At 38.3% G+C, this 14,048-nt stretch overlaps 1 protein-coding gene and 1 long non-coding RNA gene across 2 annotated transcripts in view; one reads left to right on the top strand and one right to left on the bottom strand.

Annotated features, from left to right (window-relative positions):
- Positions 1-10,255, bottom strand: part of ARPC1A (actin related protein 2/3 complex subunit 1A) — a 29,337-nt gene extending 19,082 nt beyond the window's left edge. The window contains exons 1-3 of the mRNA XM_024571512.3: positions 10,099-10,255; positions 5,298-5,390; positions 1,402-1,506 (exon numbers count right to left, since the gene is read on the bottom strand). Coding sequence (XP_024427280.1) covers positions 1,402-1,506; positions 5,298-5,361 — 169 coding nt within the window. The 5' untranslated portion in view covers positions 5,362-5,390; positions 10,099-10,255. The remainder of the gene's footprint in view (positions 1-1,401; positions 1,507-5,297; positions 5,391-10,098) is intronic.
- On the top strand, positions 10,243-14,048 carry LOC123480853 (uncharacterized). Its single transcript, XR_006656986.2, has 3 exons — positions 10,243-10,733; positions 11,761-11,839; positions 13,789-14,048. It is a non-coding gene; the product is annotated as an uncharacterized lncRNA (long non-coding RNA).

Raw genomic sequence — 14,048 nt, 5'->3', positions numbered from 1 at the left:
TCAGTTCTGTGAGCATCCTGATTACCAGTGTTTTGAATTCTACATCTGATAGGCTGGCTATCTCCTCATCGTTTAGTTCTTTTTCTGGAGTTTTGATCTGCTCTTTCATTTGGGCCATATTTCTTTGTCTCAGCGCACCTGTTACATTGTAAGGGGTAAAGCCTTAGGTATTCACAAGGGTAGGGCAACCCACTTCACTGCATCGTGGCACCATATGTGGGGGAGGGGTCAAAAAGGGAACAATTCCCCTTGCTTGGCTCTTGCCCTGCTTTCAGTCACTTGCCCTGTGACCCACAAGTGGATTTGCCCTTTCAGGTGCTGATTCTCAGGTGGGTGGGTACGTTCTAGGATCCTGTGGCCCCTTCCAATGGACCCTCCTGTGAGACTGGGAGTTTCTTCCACTGCCGCAAGCCCTACAGCTTTTTATAGCCAGAGGTTTTGAGGATTTAGTTTCCTGCACTGGAACCCTGGTTTGTGCAGTCTGTCTCACTTCCTACTTGTTCCTCCCAGCTTATCCTCATGCTAATGTGGTATATTCCAGTCTGCCATCCGCTGCCTTACCAGCTACAGCCTTGTTGGGCATCCTCATTGCCCCGGCTTCCCATCTCTGCCCCTCCTACCAGTCTGGGTGAATGTTTCTTTAACTCCTTGGTTGTCAGACCTCCAGAGAGTTTGATTTTCTGGCAGTTCTGGTTGTTTGTTTGTTTTTAAATTGGTTGTTATCCTTCTTTTGGTTGTGCAACGAAGTGAAGCTTATCTACCTATGCCTCCATCTTGGCCAGAAGTTTATATGATTTACAGACTACCTTCTGACAGGAACAGGAGTGGTAGCGAGATGGGACTTTACCATTATCTAAAAATAATATTCCTTGTTATTAAATCTTTGTTTCCTAAGTTCCCTGGCATAGGAAAAAAGATAGTTATCTTTTCTGTTGTTAATTCTGGGTGGCAGAAAATGGGTGTTTGTTACATTATTACTCTTTGTCCTTTTTAGTATTTTGTAATATCTTCCTTGCCCCTAAAACAACATAGAAGAAACTTATGGAAGACACTGCATTTCTGCAGCAGTTGGGAACACAGTTTGGTTACATTTTCACACAGCTGACATGCTTTCCAGTTTTCACTTTCATGTCCCATCTCCTAATCTAAGCTCTTCAGTCCTCATACTAGGTTCAGTGTTTTCCACAATACTAATAAAGTGCTGTGTATCAACTGGGCTAAAATAAGCACTTAAAAATTGAGATCACTCTTATGCTATTTTCTCAAATTTTCTAAGGAAAACTCAGCCAATGCTGTACAACTTTGAATATTGTGGCAGATTTACTTATTAGGCTCTTTATTTAAACAAAAGAGTGCTAAATTTCAAAATACTGTACTAAATTCACAGTTATCTTCTTTTACCTGTGATATGTCCGTTGTGTTCCTTAAGTTCATGAGCTTTCACCCACTGGCTCCCATTCTTCTTATAAATGTGGACTTCATGATTATTGGGGCTAAGGGCAATCTCTAGAGAGCAAAGTCAATAGTTAACACTTGAACTTGAAACTGTTACACAAAAAAGGGATATATTACAGTTGGCATTTAAAAATCAGAGTGAAGAAATAGAAAAGTTGTTTCAAAAAATGGTGCTCAATATTCACCCCTGAAGAATTCCTTTTATTATTTTTACCTTTACTTGGACCATATATTTTAAAATGCTTTGTAGAAAAGCTAAACTTAAAAATTCATTCAATCAGAGACATATACAACTGGCAACTAAAGATTATAACTAGTAAGAAATAACAATGTTGCTACACTTAGCTGATATACAGTTGACTCTTGAACAACACAGGTTTGAATGATGTATGTCCAGTTATATGTGAATTTTTCTCCCCAATAAATACAGTCACCCTCTGTATCCACAAGTTTCACATCCATGGATTCAATTGACTGCTGACTAAAAACATTATTTTTCATTTGCAGATGTGGAGGGCTGACAGTATGCATTGTTCCATACCCTTTTAGATAAAGGACTTGAGCATCCTCGGATTTTGGTATCCAAGGTGGGTAATGGAACCACTGCCTGTTGCATACCAAGGGTTAACTGAAGTTACATCTTCGGGGGTCAAAACTCATACATGAATTTTCAATTGCATTGGCAGAGGGGTCAGTGCCCCAACCCCTGCATGGATCAAGGGGCAACTGTAATTTTAGCCCATAGTAAAGATATTTGACATTTTAGCTCCCCTGTACAACATTATTTATAATAATAATTTAATTTCTGTTAGATTTTCAGAAATGCTAAAAACAGATCATAGGCTCTCATTACTGCTATCACAGACCCATGTTGGTACCACCATAGTTTATCAAAAAAACTTGATTCTGCTGATAAACTATATCAAAGCTTTCCTTTAAATAAAGCCAATATAAATTACAAAATAAAATTCTGTTTTCAAGAGAAATCTCTTGGACCAATCCCAAATATTAAGAATACACATATCTATATATGTATATGATAAATTTTTAAATTTATTTGATATTTTCCCTTTCTAGTTGATCCATTAAAAAAAAGTATTTCTTAAAATTAAAATTAAATTTAGGATCTATGACCAAAATTTTAGGTTAATCTTTTAATAGTTTCCCCATCTACTATGTTACCTACCCACCCCTCCTTAGGAAAGCTACTGTTTTACAGATGAACTGTGGAACTAGATAAACATGTAGCTCTAAAATCCTAAGACTTTCAATGCTTTCTGGAAAAGTTACATATTTATAAGATGCATATAGAGATTTCAAAAGTCAAATCCAAAGTTAAACCTGGAAAACATTATAAATTTCAAATTATAATGTGGCATAACAAAAAATCTGACTTAATATATTGAGTTTATTAAGTAGTTTAAATGAGGGCAATAACAACTTGCATCATATATAAAAATTAATACAAGTGATCCAAGATCTACTTATAAGAGCTAAAAATATGAGACTCTTAGAAGGAAACATAGCTATCCATCTTTGTGACCTCAAGTTAGGCAATGGTTTATTAGATATAACAGTAAATGTATAAGCAACAAAAGAAAAAAATATGGATATTTTCAAAATTAAACACTTTGTGCTTCAAAGAACACTATCAAAAAAGTGAAGACATTCTACAGAATAGGAGATCCTGCAAATCATATATCTGATAAGAAACTTGTATCCAGATCATATAAATATAATAAAGATTATATAATAATAAAAAAGAACTCTTACAACTTAACAAAAAAAAGACAACCCAATTTTAAAAATGGGCAAAGGATGTGAATATACATTTCTCCAAAGAAGATATACAAAAAGCCAATAAGAGGGTATACTACTTTATACCCACTATGATAATAATGGGTATAGGGCTATAATCAAAAACAGATAATAGCAAGTGTTGATGAGGATGTGGAGAAACTGGAACCCTCTACTAATGAGAATGTAAATTGTTGTGGCCACTTTGGAAAATAGTTTGGCAGTTCCTCAAAGTGTTCAATGTAATTACCATATGACCCAGCAATTCAACTTCTAGGTATACACTCAAGAGAAGTGAAAACATATGTCAACATAAAAACATGTATGTGAATGTTCATATTAGCAATATTCACAACAGCAAAAAAGTACAAACAACCCAAATATCCACTAACTGATAAATAAACAAAATGAGGTTATGTCTATACAATATTATTCAGCCATAAAAAGGAGTAAGGCTACAACATGGATGAACTTTGAAAACATTATGCTCAGTGAAAGAAGCCAGATGCAAAAATCCACATATTTTATGATCTTGAAATGTCCAGAACAGGCAAATTCATGAAGACAGAAAGTAAATTAGTAGTTGCCCCCTACTGGAAGTTTTGAGGAGAACTGAAATGACAACTAATGGGTATATAGTTTCTTTTTAGAGCTATAAAAATATTCTGAAACTAGACAGTGATGATTGTTGTGTAACTCTGTGAATATACAAAAAAAATCACTTAATTGTATACCTTAAAAAAAGGATGAATTTTATGTTAGGTGAACTGTATCTTAATAAAGCTATTCTTTAAAAAAAAAAACAATGAATATAATTCAAACTTTTAAAATTAACTCATGGGTCTAACACTACACTTATTTCTATATTTTTTTTCACTTTCTTTCTTTTTTTTAAAATATATTTTATTGATTACACTATTACAGTTGTCCCATTTCCCTTCAGTCCACTCCATCCTGCACACCCCTCCCTCACACATCCCCCGCTATAGTTCATGTCCATGGGTCATACATACAAGTTCTTTGGCTTCTACATTTCCTACACTATTCTTACCCTCCCCCTATCTATTTTCTGCCTACCATTTATGCTACTTATTCTCTGTACCTTCCCCTCCTTTCTCCCCCCCACTCCCCTGTTGATAACCCTCTATGTGATCTAGATTTTTTTTATACCTCTTCCTTATCATATTATCTGTCATTTTGCCTACTATGCCTACTTATAAGAGTCTTCTCCATTCATTTCTAGTTTGCTGGAGCTAGACAACTAAAACTCAAGCTTGTTATAAGTAACACAGTAAATACTAGTTACTACTGCTCTTAGTACCTCAAGAATAAAGCATATTCTCTGAAATAGCTTATTTCTAGGTCCTAGAATTCTGACTAAATGCTGGGTTAGTGTGGTATTGCAGAAACCATTGCAGACACTGGATTCTTAGGGCAATGAAAAATGACACTGATATAAACTGTCCATTAGTAGTATAGAAAAAGAAGTGGATAAGGAACCAGAAGGCTTGGGTGCTAGCAATGGCTCTGACATTAACTAGGTGTGTAACCACTGGAAAGTCCTCCTAATATTCTAGGCCTCGGTTTGTGTTTTTAAAGATTTTTATTTATTTATTTTTAGAGACAGGGGAAGGGAAGGAGAGAGGGAGAGAAGCATCAGCGTGTGGTTGCTTCTCACACGCCCTCTACTGGGTACCTGGCCCACAAGTCAGGCATGTGCCCTGAATCGAACTGGCAACCCTTTGGATTGCAGGCTGGCACTCAATCCACTGAGTCACACCAGCCAGGGCTACATAAAATTTCTTGTACCATAATATGTTCAAAAATAAATGCTAAAATTCCTTTATAATACAAAAAAAGCATCCAAATATAAATAAATAATTGAATTAAAGAATTAAAACAAAAGATTTTTTCCTAAAAGTTTGGGCCAAAAATGTGGGTGTGCATTATACATGGCGAAATATGGTATGCAATCCTTAAAAGTGCCTACATCTAAAAGTATCATAAATTACAAAAAAATAGTGCAAAACTAATAGAATACTTACGGGTTCGATCCCTGTTCCAGGCATGACAGGTGATTGGCTCAAGTAAAAACTGATGCAGGGACATTATTCTTAGTGTTTTCAAAGGATAGAAATCTGCAATGAGCAACAAAAAGCACTTAATATAGCAGGCAACCAATATTTAAGTTGTCTGGGGGTCTTAAAATGTTTGGGGATAAAGAAAACATTATTTTCCTATTATAGCCGAATCAATCTCAATATCAAAACTTAATTATTTAAATACAACTAGCATTTTAACCATCAATATATAACTTATTCTGTCAAGGGTCATCAAGGGACTCTAAAACTGTAGGTTAAAGATTGTTGGGTATAGGATATTCACAGTTTCAAGTGATCATCTTACAGGTCACTTATTAATTACAAAGGGAAAAACATACCTTCACAATAAAAAAAAAATCTGGCAGTCACCACCTTAACTGAGTGATCAAACTTGGTATCATAAACAGTGGAACAATTTAGTCTGACAGGCCTCCTGATAGGACGCAACATGAAGTGTACATCATCATTTACAAGTAGTGACCACTTAATTTATCAACTTTTAAGAGAGCAAAAAGGGGCACTATTAGTAATTATGCTGTGACAATAGGTCATGGGACTATCCTGAAGTAAACTGGTAACATGGCCAACCTAGCTATTAAGTATTTATGCCAAACGTATTTAAATCCAGATAAGATCCAGACCCAATTTCTGGTTTATAGGAAATAAGGGAAGTAAAGAACACAAAATGGAAATAAACAGTTAAAACCATAATATATGCCATACTATAAAAACAATTGGCCTGGACTATTCAAAAAAGGCAAGTTGAGGGTGGGAACTGTTCTAGATTAAAAGAACTATGAAGATCAATTTTGCTAGATGAAACTTGATTGTAATCTGTATTTTATTTCTTTTTTTAAAAAAGATTTTATTTACTTATTTTTAGAGAGAGGGGAAGGGACGGAGAAAGAAAGGGCAAGAAATATCGATGTGAGAGAGAAACACTGATTGGTTGCCTCTCCGTCCCTAACCAGGGATGTGGCCCGCAACCCAGGCACGTGACCTCACTGGGAATCAAACTGGTGACCTTTTGGTTAACAGGCTGGTGCTCGTTCTACTGAGTCACACCAGTCAGGGCTGTAGTCTGTATTTATAAAATGGCCATATAAGATACATTCTGTACAATAGGGAAAATTTGAATTTGGGCTGCATATTATGTAACAATATGGAATTATTTTCAATTTCTTAACTAGGATGGTTTGTACTTAGGTAGGAGAATGTCCTAACTCTTAGGAGATAAAGATGATGAAGTGTTTAGGGGTAAAAGCATCATGATGTCACCTGTAACTTCTTTTGAATCCTTCAGAACAAAGAGATATAAAAGCGCAAATGTGGCAAAATGTTAACTGGTAAATCCAGGCTAAGAGTATACAAGCATTTGTTATATTACTCTTTAAACTTTGAAGCAGGAATCTGTGAAACATCATTGACTTAAAAAATCAAATAAAATTCTCTATTTTATAGGCACCCAAATCTATATCCATTGAAAAAGCAGTCATTACCTGAAATAGGAGAAAATTTTTCAGAAAGCACCCCATTTTATCATTTCTAAGAGGCACTCTCACAACTCCCTGAAGTTTCAATACACTTAAGTACAAGTCATGTTAACCTAGGGTGGAGACTGAAATGTGAGACAGGAATTCCGATGTAAGCAGGAAATGAATGGAAGGGCCACAAGAAAGTTGTGAAGTGAACAAAGTTCAGCAGACAAAGCAGAAGTCAACCTTAGTGGAAAGCAGGAAAAATGTCTTTGCTAATTGTTATAAAAGGAATCCAAAGGTGATAGGGAGATAAGTGCACCCTTGAATAAAACATCTGATATCTTGAACTGGCCAAGAAATGTCAGTGTTTCACATTTTATCCTAAGGGTGAAGATGTTTAGGTCATTAATTGTTTACTTTTGCATGTTCTAGAAAGCAAACTGCAACTCACGAAGACTGTCTGAAAATTAAAAAAAAAATTGTAAATAAATTCAAATAAGACTGCTAATTTGTTTTTTTTGGTTTGGTTTGGAGGCCAGCGCTCAGTCCACTGAGCCACACCAGCCAGGGCTAATTTTTTTTTTAAAATAAACTTTCAGATTTACTGCATGATTATCTTTGATATCAGATACTTACCCATCACAAGAGGTTTTGCTTACAGTAACTCAAAACATGTAATGTCACAAATATCTCCCTAATTAAAAGCAATTTAGTTCAAGAGCCACACTTCATAAACTCATTTGTTAACTGAAACAAAATTGGTCTGCAAGTGAAAAATTCAATGTGAAATCTATATGCAATAAATGCACATATTTCATGTATAGATAAAAGAGAAGAGCTGCAGACAAAGGTTTTCTCATTCTTCAGTTCAGTTTTACAAGCAATGTGACAAAGCCTTCAAAAGAGGTAAATATTTACACAATGGCATAATTATTTCTAAAATTACATTTCTAATTTTGTTATTATTATTCAAGCTCCATATTTGGACACACACTCACACCTATAATTCTTTCACAGTCATGTGGCTATTTTAAGTTTGTAGGCCAAAACAACACTCATATTTTTGTCAAATATATAAGACACTCAGTAAACACAGCCTGTATTGATGAAACTCAGTGAATGAAGAACAATAATAGCTTCTTATACCAAAAAGATACTCTCTGTCATAGTGATAATTATAATTTCTAAACTGTGATTAATATTTAAGTGAAATCTTAAAACCTCTGTTTTAATGAGGGTAGAGAGGAAAAAAGTGACAAAAAGGTGACATTAAATTTAACAAGCTTCTACTAATGACCTTTTATTGTCCAACACAGAGAGAGAGATGATTTATAGCACAGCATGATTCCAGGAATTCTCCCTCTCTTCAAACTCCTTTCTTTACCTGTCACTTTGAGTACAAAGTCATTCTGATGTTTAGTTTGCCATGGGCTCTGGAGCCAAGGGAACCTTGGTTTGAATCTTGGCTTTGACACACACTAGCTATCAGACCTTGGGAAAGTCACTTAATAAACCTAAATCTCACTTTTTCATCTGTAAAATGGTCATATCAGACATGTCACTGACATCCCAAAGCTGTTGGTATGAGGATTAAATGAAATAACATATGAAGGAATGTGGTACAAAGCCTAACTCAAAATAGATGCTCAATAAGTTAGATCCCTTTCTTCCTTTGACCAGGCACTTTTGAATCATCCCAAGAAGTTACACCAGTTAATATCCTCTGAAGTACACTCCAGTTGGTATGTCTTCCGAACCTGGCCCTGGAGCTTGAAAGTATTTGTACAAGTGGGAATTTCAGTTCCGTGTTTAGAGTCAGTTTTCAAGGCTGTGATTCACTCAGTTCTAATTACTCTCATTACCCAACCCAGCAATACCAGGTACTCCAATGAGGTCACCACACCCTCCACAAGTTCGGAGACAGGTTCCAACTCCTGGCACCAGCCTCACCAGCAGAGCATTCTGAATTTCTTTATGCAGAATTTGTTTCAGCATAGGATTAGTCAACTAATAGATCAAAATACTGACACTCTGTCTCCAAGCAGTCTTAATTTTTCCAAGATGATCCCCTTCTTAAATTGTGGTAAGTAAATAAATTAACCTCAGAAATTCTCTGAATTCTTACTGTTAGGAAGGAGCCATTCATACGCACTCCCTAACAGGGCAAAACCACCCTCCTGACATCCTCTCTTCTGTTTTTACATACCTGAAAAAACCAGTGCCTACATGAAACGGAAAGGTTAGATGAAATTGATAAAAGAGGACAGAACTAGGATAATTTACGCAATGAGTTGAGATAGATAAAAGAAGGCTCCGAAGTCGTGGTATGAGAACAGATGGCTTTATAATCAAGAGTCTAGGCCGCAATTTTTTAAGTGCCTACCATGTTCCCAGCAGTGTACTAAATGCCAGATTGGGGCCCAAAACATAAGTCAATCCGACACTTTTCTGGTCTTCAAGTAACAAGAGAGGGCGGTTTAGGAGAGGAAACAAAGATAAATATGCAGAGAATGCCCAGAAGCAGTAATAATAGCTAATATTTATAGCTAATAGTTTCTGGCCCAGAGCACCTACTGATTCTCCAGAAAGCCCTAAGATGTTCTCACCGCAATCTTCCCAGGGTTATCCAATGAAGTGGTGGTGCCAGGATTAGAATTTGGGCAGTCTGTCTGGAGGGTTGAAAAGTGACAGGTGCTGCTACAGCAAAGGTCCACGGAGCCAATGTGAGCAATTTTGACTTAGGGGACAGTGGCACTTGAGAGGGGGAATCTTAAGGCACTCGGGAAAAGGTTTGCCTCGAGTTTAGAAGGATCCCCAATAATTGAAGAATTGAGGGCTGTCTTAGATGGAAGCCAAATGTTCCACAAACACTGTGTGCAGGGACCTATTCTAGAGGCTAAAGAAAGAAACGAACGGTCCCTTGTGACACCCAATTAGGATGAGATTATTTCATTTACCAGTTTTACAGACTGTGATAAATGGCCGCGTGCATACAGGGCTATGGAAGCGCAGGAGAAGGAGCCGTTAATTCTGGCAATGGAAGACTCTTGGCGCTTGAAAATTTTGAGAGAAACGATCTGTATGGGGACCCAGGGGCACGGCAGGTCCTACAGAGAGTGAGGATCCCCTGCCCCTCAGGAGGCCAGCTGGGGAGACCCGGCCCGCCCTCAGCCTCTGGGCCCCATGGCCTAAGCCTTCGCCTCAACATCACTGTAGGTTCAAGTACAGACCCACAGGGTCAGAAGCTCGATCCTACTGCCCCTTACCTGGATTCAGAGTGGTGCGGACCAGCACGGAGCGGAGAATTCGCGGACTCTGGTCAGTCGACGCGAACAGGCTCCAGCGGGCGCTGGTGGAGGACCCAAGCCCAGAGGGAGCGGCTGACAGATCCCGGAAACGGTCACGGCGCCGGCGCAGGGTGGCTGCGCGGGTAGTCCGCGCTTGCGCAAAGCTCGGGTGCACCGCTGGTCCACAGTTGGTCCGGCTCCGGCGGGGCGGTGTCCCGCTGGAGTCGCCGTGTTAGTCCGTATGAAGTGGCCTCGCAAAGCAGCTAGAAGGTGGTTTCGAAGCAGCGTAGACGTCTTACTCCTTTCCTAGAAAACTTCTTCAGACTTGTAGACTGAAAGTGTGGATCCTTGTCGGTTTCACAAGAGCTTCTGTCAGGAAATGAATTACTGAGATTTGGGGTCTTTCCAGTCACAGAGACTCAAGGAATGACTGTTTTTCTCCCTTTAGGGAGCCCCCCCCCCAAGTTTCCTCTGGAAAGCACTGGAGACCGGTCCTGGATCAGAACCACTTGTTCCCTGCTCCCAAGATGGCGCCACAGGACCGGGAAATTGGGGGAATTCAGCAACCCGCCGTCCTCTCCTCTCCTTCACGGAAGACAGTGCTTGCTGTGCAGGTGCTTCCTCAACTTGTGAAGAAAAAGGGACGCTGTAGTAGACAAGAGAAGTTCAGGAGGCTACTTGGCAGGCCCAGCAAGCTCAGTGCCAGAAAGTAACCGCACAGGATGGTATAATAATAAATCCTAACGGGGCAGGTCATGGTGGATAGTCATGTCCTAGTCCTATAGCTTCCTTAACAAAGGTCACAAATTTTTAAGTGAGTCCTGTCCATTGCTCTTATGCACCTAGGATAACATACCTTTGAAATGTCAGAGTAAATTTCTTTTTCAGACCCCTGGAGGGCACAACCTGCAGCACCAGAACATGAGACCACAAAACTTACTGTTGTCTTGTTTCCTGCATACCATAGCTACATGCTATAACTATCCTGCATCCATTAATGTAAAAGAAGTATGTGCTCCAGTTTGTTTTTTATCCAATCTTAGTTCTCTGCTTTGCTTTCTCCGGCTTCCTTAATCTACTGCCAATGGATTTCCTGTAGTTTTCCTTATATTTTCTCCTTTGATTCTAAATATTTAAAATGAGCTGCAAAACTGCCGTTCTCTGGAGCATTTTCTCAATCCATTGAGATTCTTTTTCCAGGCATGTCCCCCAAATTTTGATCCAAATTCATATAAAGTTTTTCTATAGGTTTAGACATGCTTTCCTCAACATACAAATGCCTTGGACTTCTAGCTAGACTTGCTTTCTTTGAACTAAAAAATTTAGGAGCAGCACTCCCACCCTCCGAGTCACTGCAGATTGCTAATCTGCTGCTTATTTTGTTCCTTCTAGTGGTTTGTGAATTTGACCCTAATGCTTGGCTCTAAGGTGATGTCCACAGAAGTGAACTTGTCAATTTCCCAATTTCAGAGCCACACTAGGTTCTCTGGGGTTAGTTAATCCAGTTGATTGTGGAGCACTAATGTACTGGAAGTACCTGGTTTTACTCTGTCCCATGGCTGCAAAGTCTTTGGTGCTAGGGAGATTGAAGACAGACTGAGAGAGTGCAATGATAATTTTAAAGTAATTCCTCCCTCCCAGGAACAAAATCTTGGCAAAGGAAGGATAACACATGGAAGCAAGGATTCCTGTGTCTTCAAGTTACCTGGACCAATTGGAAGTATGTAGGGTTGGTACCCAGAGTCAAAATACCAACAGTGTTTTATTTAGATCCCACCTGTTTACAAAGAATTTTTCCTTCTTTGAAGTTTATGATCTGGGTAGATGAGACTAACACATACAAATCAATGATACCAGATTCTTTATAATAAATAACAAGAAAAGAAATAACTTAACCTCATAAAAGTAACAGGCATTTAATACTAATCTCTGGTTCTATCTTTTGAGTTAGTATTTTGCATTTTAGCTACCATTTGATGCATTTCATTTCATATTTTATGAGTCATTCCTGATGGTAGGACCTCAGTTCTAAAGGGAGCCCTTTAAGTGAAACCACCTAATGCTGTAACTGAGGAAACAGGACCTGAGAATGTCAGTGGCAGGTCTGGCCTCTTGATGCCTAGTCTAGAGCATTTCTCATTATCTCAACATGTCCTATGTAAGAGTCCTTGGCGTTCCAAGGAGGAACACTTTTTAGTGTTTGTTTTTTAGACTTGCATAATGATACTGATCTGGTATCCAAAATGAGGACTCCATCTTATAAAAAATTAGCTCCAGGGAAAGTGGTACTTAGAATGGTAAATGGGAGGAAGAGAAGGGTTGGACACTGCCTTTGGATGATTTTGTTAGCTTTATTGATTTGATTGGAATTGGAATAGGATTGAATTAGAATTTGGTCAAGCTTTAAGTTGTCAGATATTTAGTGAGTACTTACCAAGTGCCAACTATTGTATTAAGCTATTTCATGCAGTGTATGTAAGAGTTGAGTAAGATCCCTCAGTCCTCAAGGAACTTAGAGACTGGGATAAGATCTGTTCACAAATAATTTTAAATATACAGTCAAACCTCGGTTCTCAAGTGTCTCCCACCTAGAACAATTATGTTCTTGACCAAGTTGTTCATGGAAAAAAATGTCTCAGTTGTTGAACCAAACTTCAGTTCTCGACCCGATACCCCTTTCATGCTGATATATGTATGATCAGTCATGTGTCTCTCAGGTGACAAAGATGATTAGGTTTTTGAACAAATTGCTTTTTGAACAGCCTTGGAAACAAATTAAGTTCCAGAACCAAGGTTCCACTGTAAGGAAATGCACAGTGCCTCGAACCAGGAAGGGTCTAGTTAATGTTTGGTAAATGATACTATGCGTGAATGAAGGACATAGTCTAGGATTGTGAAAAACACAGATGTTGCCACCAGTTGCTAATTGGTGTGGGAGCTTGTATAGATACATCAGAACATAACCAATCATAGGTTGGAAAGATTACATGTTTTCAAAGGCCTAATGATTTCCTTCTGATCAGGAGAGTTTTGATTTAGTATGTAGAATGTGGAGAGTAAGAAGATTGTTGTTATTTGTGCTAGTGAACACTTACTGCCAATCTCCCATTTCTGTTTCTTCCATGGGTTAATGCTTGCCCCCTACTTACCACAAACAATGTTGGAAATGTCATTGAATCAGTGCTTATGAAAGCTGTAAGTGAACAAAAACATAAATGATACTCTGATAATGCTCAATAATCCTTGTTTTAGATATTGTCCTAATTGCTATGGTATGGTCCAATGAGGAAAAGTTTCCTCTAGAAAGGATCTAGTACAATTCAGTGCCATAGGGACTGAAAAATGCTATGGATTTTTCTACTCTAGGCTGCTGACCCAGTTTATTTCCATAGAATGGAGATAAGACCAGTGTATGGGGTATGTAGGGGCATAAGGTAGTGGCAGATGGTATATAAATAGCATACTATCACAAAAACCATGCTTACAAGGCAAGCCCTCAAGCATACTTTTGAATACAATGTATCGTTTTCCTAATTTGATAAGTGAAATTTGTAGTCCTCTAGGCTGTAAACCTCTTGGTGGTCAGGGCCCCTTCTTACTACACATTTTTCCATGTTGTTATGCAATCTTAAATTATTTTTTTAAATTTATTTTTATTTTTGATTTTAGAGAGGGGAGAGGAGGGAGAAGGAGAGCGAGAGAAACATCGTTGTGAGAGAGAAATAGCGACTGTCTGCCTTCTGTACGTGCCCCAGCTGGGGACCGGACCTGCAACCTAGGCATGTGTCCTGACCAGGAATCAACCAGTGATCCATTTGTGGGATGATGCCCAACCATTTGAGCCACACTGTCTGGGACCGATTTTAAGATTGTTTTAATAAAAATATGATGGAGTGCTTAAGAAAGTTTATTGGCTTTGGTAATAAATA

This window comes from Desmodus rotundus, chromosome 1 (genome assembly GCF_022682495.2).
Source record: "Desmodus rotundus isolate HL8 chromosome 1, HLdesRot8A.1, whole genome shotgun sequence".
NCBI classification, from domain to species: domain Eukaryota; kingdom Metazoa; phylum Chordata; class Mammalia; order Chiroptera; family Phyllostomidae; genus Desmodus; species Desmodus rotundus.
This window is presented reverse-complemented; position numbering and strand designations above follow the sequence as displayed.